Below are 15,540 nucleotides of genomic sequence, written 5' to 3'. Positions count from 1 at the left end.
AGTTTTGTCGCTATTTTCACAGCTTTTCCCCAGAAGCTTTTGGATTGGGGTAAAGCCAAACTGGAGAAAATGTGCTCGGTTCAGGCGGGAGTTAAGGGGTTAAACAGCGCCACAAGTTTAAGCTATAATGTGATAAAAAAAAATGACCCTAAAAACGCTTTATATCCACCAGGGGGTGCTGCAGCGCCCTCAGCACCCTGGGTTCCCACGGCCTTGGGTAACTTGTGCCACCGTGAGTATATCTGATTTTTTTACATGGCTTCACGTTTTGTTTATATCAAAGGTGCCCCAAGTGCGGCCCGGGGCCCAAATGCGGCCCTCAGGCGTCTTAAGAATTGGCACACATTGCCGGAGGTGGTGCTTTTTACTGCAAGTTTCAGAATTCTGCACCTCAAACCTCAAAAACTAACAATTTAGTTCTGTTGTTGTAAGAAAGAGCTACTCACAGTACTCAAGTAACATTTCATCCAAGTACTTTTTACTCTTGAGTAAATATTTCGGCTGCTGTTCCCGCCTCTGGAAAAAGTTTTGTTTTATGATTATTATTGTTCTAAACAGTTTTATTAGAAAGTGGAGCTTCTTCATTCTCACAGTGATATGACAGAGTTTTGTGCCAAAGTCTGCGATGGTGTAAAGACCCCTCTCCAAGGTCGCCTATGCCCAAGGTGATAAATCGAAAAGTGCATCGAGAATTTAGCTGTTTTTCCATTAGCTGCTCAAGTAAACGGAGCAGAAAAAAGCTACGGGCGCCAGATCTGCAGAGAGGAACTAATGCTGCTTTCAGACGACTGGGACCTTTGACTGGGAACCTTTGACTGGGAACCTTAGACTGGGGACCTTAAACTGGGAACCTTAGACTGGGAACCTTAGACTTTGAACCTTAGACTGGGGACCTTAGACTGGGGACCTTAGACTGGGAACCTTAGACTGGGAACCTTAGACTTTGAACCTTAGACTGGGGACCTTAGACTGGGGAACCTTAGACTGGGAACCTCAGACTGGGAACCTCAGACTGGGAACCTCAGACTTTGAACCTTAGACTGGGGACCTCAGACTGGGAACCTCAGACTGGGGACCTTAGACTTTGAACCTCAGACTTTGAACCTTAGACTGGGGACCTTAGACTGGGAACCTCAGACTGGGGACCTCAGACTTTGAACCTCAGACTTTGAACCTTAGACTGGGAACCTCAGACTGGGAACCTCAGACTGGGAACATCAGACTGGGAACCTCAGACTGGGAACATCAGACTGGGAACCTCAGACTGGGAACCTTAGACTTTGAACCTTAGACTGGGGACCTTAGACTGGGGACCTCAGACTTTGAACCTTAGACTGGGGACCTTAGACTGGGGACCTTAGACTGGGAGCCTTAGACTTTGAACCTTAGACTGGGAGCCTTAGACTTTGAACCTTAGACTGGGAACCTTAGACTGGGAACCTTAGACTTTAAACCTTAGACTGGGAACCTTAGACTGGGAACCTTAGACTTTGAACCTCAGACTGGAACCTTTGACTGGGGAACCTGCCTTTTAACACTGCTGGAATGACTGTGAACTTGGAGAGATCAGCTTGATCCGAGTTCAGCTGCAGATGAAGACAGCGACGGCGCCCCCCAGAGGAGAAGTGCAGCTCATGCTCGTGTCGCGCGATTGGTCCGTTCCTTCCCCGGCGCTCGCAGGAGGGAGTCACAGAACGGCGTCGTAATTTTCACAGTGTAAAAACGTAAAAACAACAGGAGTCGGTCGAGGTTCAACATTCATGTTCAAGTTAGCGTCGCTAGCTAATTAGCCTCAGTCTCACTGAGGATCAACACGTTAAAAAAGACGTTTAAAAAAAGATTAAAAACACCATCCGGGGCCGGGGCGGGTTTCCCCGAGGGCCGGCGCGGACGGCGTTTTCCGACCCTCCGAAAGTAAAGGTTTGCGGTGTGCGTGGGTCGGTTTGGCAGTACCCACCTCAGCCTGCTGAAACTGGGCAACCGAGCGCTCGCTGGGGGCGCACGCCGGCGCAGAGGCGGGGCCGGCGGCGCGGAGGAGGAGGCCAGCGGCGCCGAGGAGGACGGTGAGGCATGAGAGATGGAGGAGGAGGGGGAGAAGAGGTTATGTTCGGTGCGAGGGCCGAAGGGGCGGCGCCGGGTTCGACGAGGGGCGGAGCTACAGCCATTCAGAAGCTGTGAGCGGGAAATGCACAAAGTTTGAGCAGCTCCTGAAGCTTCGGGTTTAGCATCAAAGTGCTCGTGGAAGGTTCTCATGGAGGAACGTGGCAAAGTGAGGGAGGACTTTTAGGAAGAAGAGGTGGGAAAAATCTCTATTTATTATGTTGAACTTGTGGCTTTGAGGGACAGTTTTCAGAGTCAGGAGCTTTTTCCACCAAACATCTTTCAGCTCACAGAAACATTATCTGAGTCTGTTAAAAAGTCTGTCCTCGCCTTGTTTTTAATCATGACTGTGGGAAAACACAGCACTGTTTTAGGGCCGTTTTGCTTCTTCTATTTTATATTTTTATATATAATGTTTTATATTATATTTTCTCGTCAAAAGAACCTCACGGTGGAAGTGACTTTAAATGCCAGACCTTCATGTTACTTCATACCTGACAGTTTCAGCTACAGCCGTGGCCACAGTTGTCAGGCAGGGGCGGACTGGGACTGAAAAACAGCCCTGGACTCTGAGCAGCCCGGCCCCAATGAGCGTTAGTTTAGCTTTACCCAAATCTAAAAGCTTCTCGACTGGAGAGCAACAGTGTAACACCTCATTTGAAAGCTGAGACCTACAAAAGTGATCGTAGCTTTTTGTCAAGTCGCCGCATTTTTGTCATATTTTTGTCGTTTTTTCGTTACTTTTATGTGGCTTTTTGTTGTGTTTTTGTCACATTTTTTCTATAATTTTTGTTGTGTTTTTGTCATGCTTTTGTGGCATTTTTGTTGCTTTTTTCGTTGCTTTGTTGTTGTGTTTTCATTGACTTTCCATCACATTTTTTGTTGCTTTTACGGCACATCTTTGTTTTCTTTTTTTGTCGCTATTTTGATGCTTTTCTTTGTAGCTTTTAGATTTGGGTAAAGCTCGGTTAAGGCGGGACCGGTGGCCCCCATATGGCCAGTCCGCCCCTGTTGTCAGGTACAAACGAACATAAAGGTAAGAGCATCATCAATTGCTGGGTTGCAGGTGACGTCACAATATTCTAAAGGCCTATACCAGGGGTTGGCAACGTCCGGCCCGGGGGCCAAATTCGGCCCTCCAGCCTAAAACCTTTGGCCCCCAAGAGAATTTTGAAGAAACATTTATTCATAAATCAGAGACTAAACACACGAAAAGGACTCTAAAATGTGGAAAATGCTGTCAGTATGTTCACATTTCCCAGCAAAACACCCCATTAGGTCATATATTACGTGCAAAACTTATATTTGTAGAAAAAAAGTACTTTTCTTTGGGCTACAATTATGTGTTTCGGCCCTTGGTGTTTTGGCAATGAAGAAAATCGGCCTCCATGACACAAACTTGCCCACCCCTGGCCTATACTATTATACAGAGGAAAAACTATTTTGTTTTTTAGGACATTTTTGGTCTTGTACAGAGAGATCATGGACCCAGTGACTGATATTAATGATCATTTTTTTAAGTCATATATTTTCTTTTTAGCTACGACTTGTGAAAGTGTAATGTTACATGTCAAATATCAGATAAACCTTATTTGATCGTCTCAAATGTCACTCCTGTTGTTCTGGCGCCTGATACCACAACAGGACCACAGGTTTTACACTTATAATCATTAGTTTTAGTTTAATCTTATTTCTCTCGATCACTTCCTGCCTCCAGATGATGTCACTGATGATGTCAGCACCTGGACCTATTGGGCTAAAGCAAAGAGCTCTTCCTTTGGCAGTGAGATTAAATATGAGGCTCTTCAATGGACGTTTGGATGATTTTAGTAATTTTTACTCAGTTTTAGTCTCATATTAGTTTTTATTTTCCCTCCTGTTGGTCAGAACTCTTCAGAACCTCCATCGTTTTGCCACAGCTTAAATACGTGTGTGTTCGATCGTTAGAACAGAAGCTGCTCAGGTTTTGTGCTTTTCTCCGGGACCGTTTCCCCGGCCGCTCCTCGCGCTCCTCGCGCCCGGACGCCGCGCCTCGGCCGGACCTGTTTGTCTCCGGGAAAACGAGGAAGAGTTCGACATTCGAGATCACAGCTCGGAACCGGCTGGAATTGCTTTTTAAGGTTAGTTTTTCTTCATTTCTTCATCTGAGCTACAATATCTTATTAAAAACAGAAAAATATTTATAATAATCGGAACAAATCCTCTGAAACCCTCGGGACGGGGGAGCGTCCGCGGGAAACCTTTTTCAAAGACCGCGGCGCCGCCTCCCCGTTTGTTTTTGTTTTGTTTTTCTCCAAAAGTGTCTGGTTTTGTTTTGTTTTTTTTTGTCGTCGTCCAGGCCTTGGTCACATCGAGAGGGTCGAGTCCGAAATCCCTGCACCGTCCCACGTTTGCGACAAGTCCACGCTTCGCAACGACGGAAAACGAAAGGTTTAAAAAGGCTCCGGGGCTCGGGCGGAGTCCGTGGAGGCGAAGAGGGGATTCCGTCGGGCTCTTCGCCAGCTTCGGAGGAGGAGGAGGAGGAGGTTACAAAAAAAGGGGACGTTCACAGTCGAATCGCTCCGTCCGGATTCAAAAAGTGCTTGAGTTTTACATCCGTTTTCTGTCCGTACGCCGTATTTTCACAGTAGCACAGTGAGGGCACCGTGTTCAGAAGGGTTTCTTTTTTTTTTATGTTCAGTCTTTTTTTTTGTGTAAACCAGCCCAGAACCGAGAAACAGAGAGGAGGCTGGAGGTTCAGCGAGGCTCTGGAGGAGGAGAGGGAGGAGGAGAGGGAGGAGAGGGAGGAGGAGAGGGAGGAGAGGGAGGAGAGGGAGGAGGAGAGGGAGGAGGCCCTGGAGGAGAGGGAGGAGAGCGTTTTACTCTGAGGCGTCGAGGAGGTTCAGCCTGTGATGGACTTGACTTATGTCGTCTGCAGGATAATATATTGGATCTACTGTTTGGAGGATCTGCAAAATGACAATATCGATGTCATGAAATATGGGGGGAAAGTGGGAGGGGAAAATATGAGGGGTATAGGAAATAAATTAGGGGGGGGGAATGGATAAACATGGCAAAAAAAATGTAAATATGGAGAAAAAATGGGGAAAATCTGAAAAAAAGGGACAATTTTTGGAAAAAATTGGGAAAGATTGAGAGAAAAAAAGGAAGAAAAAAATAGGGGGGAATAGATGTAAACATGGGGGAAAAACTGCAAAATATTGGGGAATATGTGAAAAAAAAATAGGGAACATTTTTTTGGGAAAAAAGCAAAATATGGGGGAAAATTGGAGAAAAAAAAAGAAAAAAAAAATGGGAAAATGTTGGGAAAAAATTGTAAACATAGAGAAAAAAATTCTATATATTGAGGAAAATGTGAGAAAAAAAAATAGGGAATATTTTTGGAAAAAATGGGGAAACATTGAAAGAAAAAAGGGAAAATATTGGGGGAAATTGGGGATAAAAAATGTGGGAAAATTTTGGGAAAAAAATGTTGAACATGGAGAAAAAATGTCAATATATTGGGGAAATTATAAAAAAATAGGGAACATTTTTGGAAAAAACAGCAAAAACGGGGAAACATGGAGAGAAGTAAAAGTCCAAAAAATAGGGAATAAATGGGGGGGAAATGGCAAAATATGGGGGAGGGGGGATAGGAACAAAAATGTGAGGAAAAATAGGGGAAAAAATCAAGAAAGTCCCCAAATTGGACCTTTGTTTATGTGAACGCAGCCGACTGTTTGTAACAGTTTAATGATATGGACCGAGAAGTAAAATGTTGAGGTTTTTGATGAGTTCAGTCGCAAATGGGACGTCCTGGTCAGACTCATATCTCACAGTAGATTTGTGTGATATATCTTTAGCCTGTCCCGAAGTCCTCAAAGCCTCAGGTCTCCTCAGGTCTCCTCACGCCTCCTCAGGTCTCCTCAGGTCTCCTCAGGTCTCCTCAGGTCTCCTCAGGTTTCCTCAGGTCTCCTCAGGTCTCCTCAGGTCTCCTCAGGTCTCCTCATGCCTCCTCATGCCTCCTCACGCCTCCTCACGCCTCCTCTGAGCCTCAGAACCCTCCCCCCTCTGAGCGCTGGGTCCTGGGCGGGTTTGGGCACAGTAGGGCGGTCTCACAGTCTCCGTTTGCGCCCGCTTCAGTCGTCCTTGCGCTCCAGGCCGCCCTGCGTGGCGTGGATGCCGTTGCTGTAGACGGGGAAAGGCAGCGTGGAGAAGAGCCCCTCGGCGGCGGCGACCTGTCCGGCGCCGGGACTCGACCCCGCGCTCACGAAGGGCCCGGCGGCGGCGGCGGCGGCCGACATGTTCAGCCGGTGCACGTGGTGGTACAGCATCTCCATCGGCGTCTTGGGGTCCAGGCCGAAGCCCGAGCCGTCCACGAAGTTCACGGCGGCGTTGGGGAGGAGGTTCCCCTGCGCCATCGCCAGCGTCACGTCGGCCGGGGCGTACCTGGGGAGAGGGGCGGGGTTTACAGGTCAGGGGAGGAGCTTCGTTTAACCAATCACAAACAGAAACAAGCACACCGCCCGCCATCAAATGTGGCAGGTGCTAGCGGTTAGCATTAGCACGGTGCTAACATGAAGCGTTATGTTAGCATTCTCCGTTATTTATGTAATTATTTATGAATAATTTGAGAAAGTTTAAGTTTTTCTCAAAAAAATGTTAACCATAACCTCTTACCACCCGCCTAAACCGAATGCATGCTGCCCCCTCTGGCTATAGGCCTGTGTAACACCTCATTTGAAAGCTAAGTCCCACAAAACAGATTGCGTTGTTGCTGTGTTGTGTCACCTTTTTATTTATTTTATTTATTTATTTTTTTATCACTTTTCTGTTGAGATTTTGTCACTTTTTGGTTGCATTTTTCTCAAATGTTTTTTTTTTTTAACCACTTGTTGGTTGAATTTTTGTTGAATTTTTGTTGAATTTTTGTTGAATTTTTGTTGAATTTTTGTCACATTTTTGTCACATTTTTGTCACATTTTTGTTGAATTTTTGTCACATTTTTGTTGAATTTTTGTTGAATTTTTGTCTCATTTTTGTCTCATTTTTGTCACATTTTTGTCACATTTTTGTCACTTTTTGTTGAATTTTTGTCATTTTTTGTTGAATTTCGTTGAATTTTTGTCACTTTTTTGTTGAATTTTTGTTGAATTTTTGTTGATTTTTTGTCATTTTTTGTTGAATTTTTGTTGAATTTTTGTTGAATTTTTGTCATTTTTTTGTTGATTTTTTGTTGATTTTTTGTCACATTTTTGTCATTTTTTGTCACTTTTTGTTTAATTTTTGTCATTTTTTGTTTAATTTTTGTCACTTTTTGTTGAATTTTTGTCATTTTTTGCTCCGTTTTTGTCGCGTTTACATCCTTGTTTTCTTCTCATTTTTTGTGGCTGTTTTGGTGCTTTTTTCCCAAGAAGCTTTTTGATTCGGGTAAAGCCAAACTGGAGAAAATGTGATCCGTTCAGGTGGGAGTTAAGAGGTTATCTGTTTTCAAACACGACCATATATGGGACACAGACGGCCATATATGGTCATGTTTGAAGCAGGTGAGGGGGAATTATGGATTTAGTTTTCTACCCAATAAAGATACAAAGACATGGGGAGGAGCAAAGTGGTTAGAAATTACATAAATAACAGAGAATGCTAACATCATGCTACATGCTAACATCATGCTACATGCTAACATCATGCTACATGCTAACGCTAGCTACTGAACAATCTTGCTTAAAAAACATCCACATGGACCTGATTTAGACCTGACTTTATTTGTGTGTGACACTTCCTTCCCCCTCTCGACGAGGCCACGCCCCCTTGTTTCCGTGGTGACGTACCTGATGGTGCCCGTGGTGTAGACCCGCGGCGGCGTGGAGCTGGCGGAGCTGGTGGCGGTGACTCTGTGCACCAGCGGCAGCACCACGTTCCCCGCCTGCAGACGCTGCAGCGCCTCCAGGTCGCCGGAGTACAGCACGGAGGGGGCGGGGCCGGGGGGGGCGGAGCCGGCGCAGGAGGAGGCGGGGCTCGAGCAGGACCCGGCAGGAGGCGTGGTCTGCTGCTTCTCCCGCGGCGACGCCGACAGGGGCGGGGACAGCGGGTCGGCGGAGGACACGCTCGGGGGCGGGGCCAAAGTCGTGGCGCTCGTCGTGGAGGAAGGCGTCGAGTTCCCGTTGAAGCTCGGCGTTTTCCGCACGCCGCCGCCGCCGCCCGACACTTCACTGCAACGACAAACGCTTCATCAGCAACACTTCAGCATTTACAATATTTACATTTTTATTAGAGGTGGGCATAGATTAATTTTTTTATCTAGATTAAAATGTCTCGCTTGAATTCTGCCGAAGCCTTTCAGAACATGTGTGCTGCCCAAACAATGACTAAAAGTAAAAAAAGTCTTTGAGAACGAGTTTCTCAAGTCAGGTGGTGCGTTAGACCAGGGGCTCATCTCCTGTTTCCAAAACGCATCACAAACTGCTTGAGAACGTTCTACTATGATAATTGGTGATGAAAATAATTCATGTTCAAGAAGATGCACTTGTGTTTACTAACTGTTTAGGTCCTGATGAACTGTTTACAGTCAGTAGCTTTGTGTCAATCAATTTTCTGGTGACAAACTAAATCTCCTCTGTCACGTGATCACTGTCACAACAACAACAGCTCATGCTGCTGCAGCTGCTGCTACTACGAGCTTCAACCTGGCGATAGTTCTGTCAAAATGGAGATAAACGTCGACAACACGAAGATGTGGGACGTATTTCTTTGGATTTGATCAGAAAAGTAAACGGGCGGAGCGGAGAAAGAGAAGCTAACGGACTCGGAGAAAAGTAGCTGGAAAGTCTGTCTCCAAACTCCGTAAGTGCTGTGGTTGAAATGTAGCTGGAAAAGGCCCTGGTGAACTTTTGGTGATAAAGTTGCGCTGTTTGGTGAGGGGCTGTTTCCTGTGGGGCTGTTTCCTGTGGGGCTGTTTGGTGTGGGGCTGTTTGGTGTGGGGCTGTTTCCTGTGGGGCTGTTTCCTGTGGGGCTGTTTGGTGTGGGGCTGTTTCCTGTGGGGCTGTTTCCTGTGGGGCTGTTTCCTGTGGGGCTGTTTGGTGTGGGGCTGTTTCCTGTGGGGCTGTTTCCTGTGGGGCTGTTTCCTGTGGTTCTGTGTCCATGAAATGAGTTGTTTATGTCGCTGTTTTGAAAGAGGGAGGCGCCGCTGTGTTTTTCTGTCTTTTTTTCACTCTGTCATTGGCCGCTGCTTCTGTATTTTCGCTTTGGAGACGCGATATTCACTCACGTTTCTCCTGTGCGTTGGGCATAAAAGTCGTGTAATGTTTGCTGACCATAAAATATCACGGTGAAAGTCATCATAGCAGAGTTTAGACCCAGCTCCCAACCCAGCTTTGAGAATAGATCCTTTGAGAATAAGAGTCTTTTCCCGATAACGGCCCACCACTAATTTTCATAAACGTACTTTTTGCAGAGCTCGCTCCCGGGCGGCGTCAGCACCGACTCCGGGATGGCGCCGGCCGGGCCCTGCGGGGACGGGAACGCCTCAGAGCCGCCGTTGTTGGGTGCGGCGGCGGCGGAGGCGGCGGGCTTGGACGTCATGCTGAACGGCGCCTCGTTGCGGCTGATCTCGCGGTTGGGCGGGTAGTTCCAGATGCTGCTGTCGTTGTCGAAGTTGATCGGCTCCGCCATCTCCGTCTTGATCTTCAGCACCGAGGACGAGGTCATGGCGGTGGAGTTGGTCGGGGAGTTCGCCGACGTCGCCACGTTCTCCGCCAGCGCCGCGTCCTCGCCCATCGCCACCGGGCTGGGCGACTGCGAGGACAGGCGCATCCTGAGGGAGAAACGGTGGCGACTTTATCAAACAGGAAACAGGAAACAGGAAGTAAACAGAGCCAGTGTTTACGGCGAGATGCTGCAGGTGAAGAGGGAAATAAACTCGTCTTAAATTATTATTTTTGAACCATATCCATCAACAAAACTGCTGAGTTTTTGAATAAGAAAGAAAGAAAGATATACTTCCCACACAGGAAATGACCATATTTGGATTACAGCGTCAAGAAAAGAAGGAAAGAAGAAAGGTAAGTAATAGGGAAGGAACGGAAGCGGGAAGGAAAGAAAGAAAGAGGAAAAAGAAAAAAGGATGGTGAAGATGAAAGAAGGAAGGAAAGAAGGAAGGAAAGGAAAAAGTAAGGAAGAAAGGAAGAAAGAAAGAAAGAAGGAAAGAAAGAAGGAAAGAAAGAAAGAAGGAAGGAACGAAGGAAGGAAGGAAAGAAAGAAAGAAAGAAGGAAAGAAAGAAGGAAAGAAAGAAAGAAAGAAGGAAGGAACGAAGGAAGGAAGGAAAGAAAGAAAGAAAGAAAGAAAGAAGGAAAGAAAGAAAGAAAGAAAGAAGGAAAGAAGGAAAGAAAGAAGGAAGAAAGAAAGAAAGAAAGAAGGAAGGAAAGAAAGAAGGAAGGAAAGAAAGAAGGAAGGAAAGAAGGAAAGAAAGAAGGAAAGAAAGAAGGAAAGAAGGAAAGAAAGAAGGAAAGAAGGAAAGAAAGAAGGAAAGAAAGAAAGAAAGAAGAAAAGAAGGAAAGAAAGAAGGAAGAAAGAAAGAAAGAAGAAAGGAAAGAAAGAAGGAAGGAAAGAAGGAAAGAAAGAAGGAAAGAAAGAAGGAAAGAAAGAAGGAAAGAAGGAAAGAAAGAAAGAAAGAAGGAAAGAAGGAAGGAACGAAGGAAAGAAAGAAAGAAGGAAAGAAAGAAAGAAAGAAGGAAAGAAGGAAGGAACGAAGGAAAGAAAGAAGGAAAGAAAGAAAGAAGGAAAGAAGGAAGGAAAGAAAGAAAGAAAGAAAGAAGGAAAGAAAGAAAGAAGGAAAGAAAGAAGGAAGGAAAGAAAGAAGGAAGGAAAGAAGGAAAGAAAGAAAGAAGGAACGAAGGAGGGGAAGGAAAGAAAGAAAGAAAGAAAGAAAGAAGGAAAGAAAGAAAGAAGGAAAGAAAGAAGGAAGGAAAGAAAGAAAGAAGGAAAGAAAGAAGGAAAGAAGGAAAGAAAGAAGGAAGAAGGAAAGAAAGAAAGAAAGAAGGAAAGAAGGAACGAAGGAAGGAAGGAAAGAAAGAAAGAAAGAAAGAAAGAAAGAAGGAAAGAAAGAAAGAAGGAAAGAAAGAAGGAAGGAAAGAAGGAAAGAAGGAAAGAAAGAAGGAAAGAAAGAAGGAAAGAAGGAAAGAAAGAAGGAAGAAAGAAAGAAAGAAGGAAAGAAAGAAAGAAAGAAGGAAGGAAAGAAAGAAGGAAGGAAAGAAGGAAAGAAAGAAGGAAAGAAAGAAGGAAAGAAAGAAGGAAAGAAGGAAAGAAAGAAGGAAAGAAGGAAAGAAAGAAAGAAGGAAGGAACGAAGGAAAGAAAGAAGGAAAGAAGGAAGGAAAGAAGGAAAGAAAGAAGGAAGGAAAGAAAGAAAGAAGGAAGGACAGAAAGAAGGAAGGAAAGAAGGAAAGAAAGAAGGAAAGAAAGAAGGAAAGAAGGAAAGAAAGAAGGAAAGAAAGAAGGAAAGAAGGAAAGAAAGAAGGAAGGAAAGAAGGAAGGAAGGAAAGAAGGAAAGAAGGAAAGAAGGAAGAAAGAAAGAAAGAAGGAAGGAAAGAAGGAAGAAAGAAAGAAAGAAGGAAGGAAAGAAAGAAGGAAAGAAAGAAAGAAGGAAAGAAGGAAGAAAGAAAGAAAGAAGGAAGGAAGAAAGAAAGAAAGAAAGAAAGAAGGAAAGAAAGAAAGAAAGAAGGAAAGAAAGAAAGAAAGAAAGAAAGAAAGAAGGAAAGAAGGAAGAAAGAAAGAAAGAAGGAAGGAAAGAAGGAAGAAAGAAAGAAAGAAGGAAGGAAAGAAGGAAAGAAGGAAAGAAAGAAGGAAGGAAAGAAGGAAAGAAAGAAGGAAAGAAAGAAAGAAAGAAGGAAAGAAAGAAAGAAAGAAGGAAAGAAGGAAGAAAGAAAGAAAGAAGGAAGGAAAGAAGGAAGAAAGAAAGAAGGAAGGAAAGAAGGAAAGAAGGAAGAAAGAAAGAAAGAAAGAAAGAAGGAAAGAAAGAAAGAAGGAAAGAAAGAAAGAAAGAAAGAAAGAAGGAAGGAAAGAAGGAAGAAAGAAAGAAAGAAGGAAGGAAAGAAGGAAAGAAGGAAAGAAAGAAGGAAAGAAAGAAAGAAGGAAAGAAAGAAAGAAAGAAAGAAGGAAAGAAGGAAGAAAGAAAGAAAGAAGGAAGGAAAGAAGGAAAGAAGGAAGAAAGAAAGAAAGAAAGAAGGAAAGAAAGAAAGAAGGAAAGAAGGAAAGAAGGAAAGAAAGAAGGAAGGAACGAAGGAAGGGAAGAAGGAAGAAAGGAAGAAAGGAAGAAAGAAAGAAAGAAAGAAAGAAAGAAAGAAAGAAAGAAAGAAAGAAAGAAAGAAAGAAAGAAAGAAAGAAAGAAAGAAGGAAAAAAGGAAGAAAGAAGGCCCTGAAGTTTACTCTCTTTGTCTGCACATGCGCCCTGTGTATGTTCCTCCCGTCTTTAGCCGCCGCTGTCTCCCACACAGGAAATGACCATATTTGGATTACAGCGTCATCTCGGCCTTTCCTGCTACACGTGGATACCGAACATGTCAGTATCTGTGAATGAATAACCGCGGGAAAGACCAGGGAGGGAAATCTCTGGCTCAAAACCACAAAGCGTGGAATAAAACGAGAACAAACATGGCCGCCGCTCTTACCTCCTGCTGCGCTCCCACTTGGGCTGAGATCTCCTGCGTTTCCGCCGCTTGCGTAGCGTCCCGTCGCACTCCTGCTGCCCCGCCTCCCGCTCCTCCAGCTCCGCCTCCTCGTCGCTGCCCTCGCCGTCGTCGGACGAGGAGTTGGCGCCGCGGAGCCGCGTCTGCAGGTCGTCGCTCTCGCCGTAGCGCTCCACTTTGATGTGCAGGCCCCCGAGGCTCCCCAGGCCGCCCAGCGCTCCCAGGGCGGAGATCCTCGCCAGCCGGGCCGTGTCCCGCGGCTCCTGCGCCTCCTCCGCCTCGTTGTCCGAGTTCTCCGGGCTCTCCTCGCTGTCCTGGCTCTCCGCGTTGCTGGAGTGCCCGTCCGCCGCCGCCGCCGCCGCCTCCTCCTGCTCCGGCCGCCGCAGCTCCGGGTCTGAGGAGCAGTGCAGCGCGGGGAGCGTTTGGCGTTTGGCGTCGGGCTCGGGCTCCTCGCCGTGATCCGACTGGCGCCCGAGCTTCTCCTCCAGCTTCTCCGTGTCTGAGGAGAAACAACAGACACTTGGATAAACACCTCAATATATGAACTCGAGACACAGTGAGGGAGACCCCGCCCCCACGCACAGGGAGGCGGCCATATTGGACTGAGATCCAGAATGGCCGTTTCTCAATCCCCAGTATGCGTACTCAGTACTCGTGAACTCCGGGGTACGGACTTGCAGGTGCAGACTCGGAGAACGGACTTGAGGAGTTCACGAGTGTGGACTTGGCTTTTCAGCGTTTGGAACGAGTGAACTCGATGACATCACAGGAAGTAGCTCCTGAACACAGGGCTGTGAGCTTTTAGAACATTAAATCACCTCATATGAAATTAAAAGGGTGACACTGCAGGCGAAGTGGAAATATGTTTTTAAAGACATAAATTATACACTTTTGCAATAAAAAAAACCATAAATGTTTACATTTTAGACAATTTCACATTATTTTTTTTTTTTACAATTATAGCCTATAAATAAGGCGCTGTGTGGAAAGTAATTAAAAAATCTGATGTGCAAACTGAAACAATAATAAAAAACAAATAGGTCAAATTTGAACTTGTTTGGGGGGTTTGCAAATTATTCTGAAAAAACAAACAAACAATTTAGACTTTAAAATATGTAACTGTTTTTGAAGTTCCCACATAAAGATGTGTCTGCAGCGCCCCCTTAATAAAACAATGTACAAGTAAAATGCATTTGTCCTCAATGACCTGTTCATGACGTTAAGACTTTAAATGAAACTGTTGCTGATGTTGTGAGGAAATGAAAGCATGTTCAAAGTTGTTTCCACACTTCTGCTCAGAAAACCATCTTAAACAGGAGACACGTCTGTGAGGATAAAAGACTCTTAAACCGGGAACATCTCCGCGTTTATTTACATGCGCGCGATCAGCTGTAGTTCAGCTGGAGGCTCGGTGTGAGGAGGAGGGGGGGCTGCAGGCGGGGGCTCGCGGTGAAGCGCGTGCTCAAAACGAAACGGATTGTGGGAAATATAGCTGGCGGAGAACGCACAAGTCTCCTCTGATGCATCCTCGGTAAAACGGGCGGAGCAAGTTCTCATCCGGGGATTTACAGCGAACTTGCTGAGAAGCAAACTTTGAATTGGAACAGGACTTGGGCCGCGCGTGATGACGTTTCACGAGTCCACGAGCACAGAAGTCCACACAAGTACTCAGATTGAGAAACGGCCAATGTGTTTCTCTGTTTTGACTTTAAAGGGCCTCATTTCTTAGTTATCCAGTGTCAGAGCCGTGGGAAGCTGAGGGACAAAATTGACCCCAAAAACGCTTTTTCCGTGCATATTTCCTATTAATTTACACTGCCTGCAGTTTGCAAATTATCCCCCAGGGGGTGCTGCAGCGCCCTCAGCACCCTGGGTTCCTACGGCCTTGCAGAGTGTTGTTAATTTCTGGAGATATTTTTTTTGTAATTCATGCAGTTCTTATATTTGAAGAGTTTTGTGGCGCTAGGCTAGTGCTAGGCTAGTGCTAGGCTAGTGCTAGGCTAGTGCTAGGCTAGTGTTAGGCTAGTGCTAGGCTAGTGCTAGGCTAGCACATAGTGTTGCACCAATGTGAGAATAATGCATTTGGAGAAAATGGTCCAATTTCCCAAATAAATCTACGGGGAAACATCTGTGCAATAATTAACCTCTTAACTCCCGCCTGAACGGATCCCATTTTCTCCAGTTTGGCTTTACCCTAATCAGAAAGCTTCTTGGGAAAAAGCACCAAAACAGCCACAAAAAAATTAGAAGAAAACAAGGATGTAAATGCAACAAAAATGTGACAAAAATTCAACAAAAAAATGACAAAAATTCAACAAAAAAATGACAAAAATTCAACCAAAAAATGACAAAAAAATGACAAAAAAATGACAAAAAAATGACAAAAAAAATGACAAAAATTCAACAAAAATGTGACAAAAATTCAACAAAAAAATGACAAAAATTCAACAAAAAGTGACAAAAATTCAACAAAAATGTGACAAAAAACTCAACAAAAATGTGACAAAAATTCAACAAAAATGTGACAAAAATTCAACAAAAATGTGACAAAAAAAACATACAAAAGGTGACACAACACAGCAACAACGCGAGGAAAAAGATCCGTTTTGTGGGTCTTAGCTTTCAAATGAGGCGTTACACAGACCTTCATAATAACCTAAGAGGACAGAATGCATTTGGTTCAGGCAGGGGGTAAGAGGTTAAACATTTTATTGAGAAGATCGGTGTTTTTTTGTGAAAGTTTATATGTTACAGTTTTGTGGGATTGATTTATGCACTGG

The 15,540-nt window shown here is 44.9% G+C and overlaps 1 protein-coding gene across 1 annotated transcript in view; it reads right to left on the bottom strand.

Moving 5' to 3' along the window:
* Positions 1-5,950: 5,950 nt before the first annotated feature.
* npas3 (neuronal PAS domain protein 3) overlaps positions 5,951-15,540 on the bottom strand; it is a 236,584-nt gene continuing 226,994 nt past the window's right edge. The window contains exons 10-13 of the mRNA XM_079573413.1: positions 12,743-13,259; positions 9,524-9,892; positions 7,911-8,291; positions 5,951-6,528 (exon numbers count right to left, since the gene is read on the bottom strand). Of these exons, the coding sequence (XP_079429539.1) occupies positions 6,219-6,528; positions 7,911-8,291; positions 9,524-9,892; positions 12,743-13,259 (1,577 nt within the window). The 3' untranslated portion in view covers positions 5,951-6,218. The remainder of the gene's footprint in view (positions 6,529-7,910; positions 8,292-9,523; positions 9,893-12,742; positions 13,260-15,540) is intronic.

Source organism: Gobius niger, assembly GCF_951799975.1.
Source record: "Gobius niger genome assembly, chromosome: 16".
Classification (NCBI taxonomy): Eukaryota; Metazoa; Chordata; class Actinopteri; order Gobiiformes; family Gobiidae; genus Gobius; species Gobius niger.
Note: the sequence above shows the minus strand (reverse complement) of the source record. Positions and strands in the feature narration are given on the sequence as shown.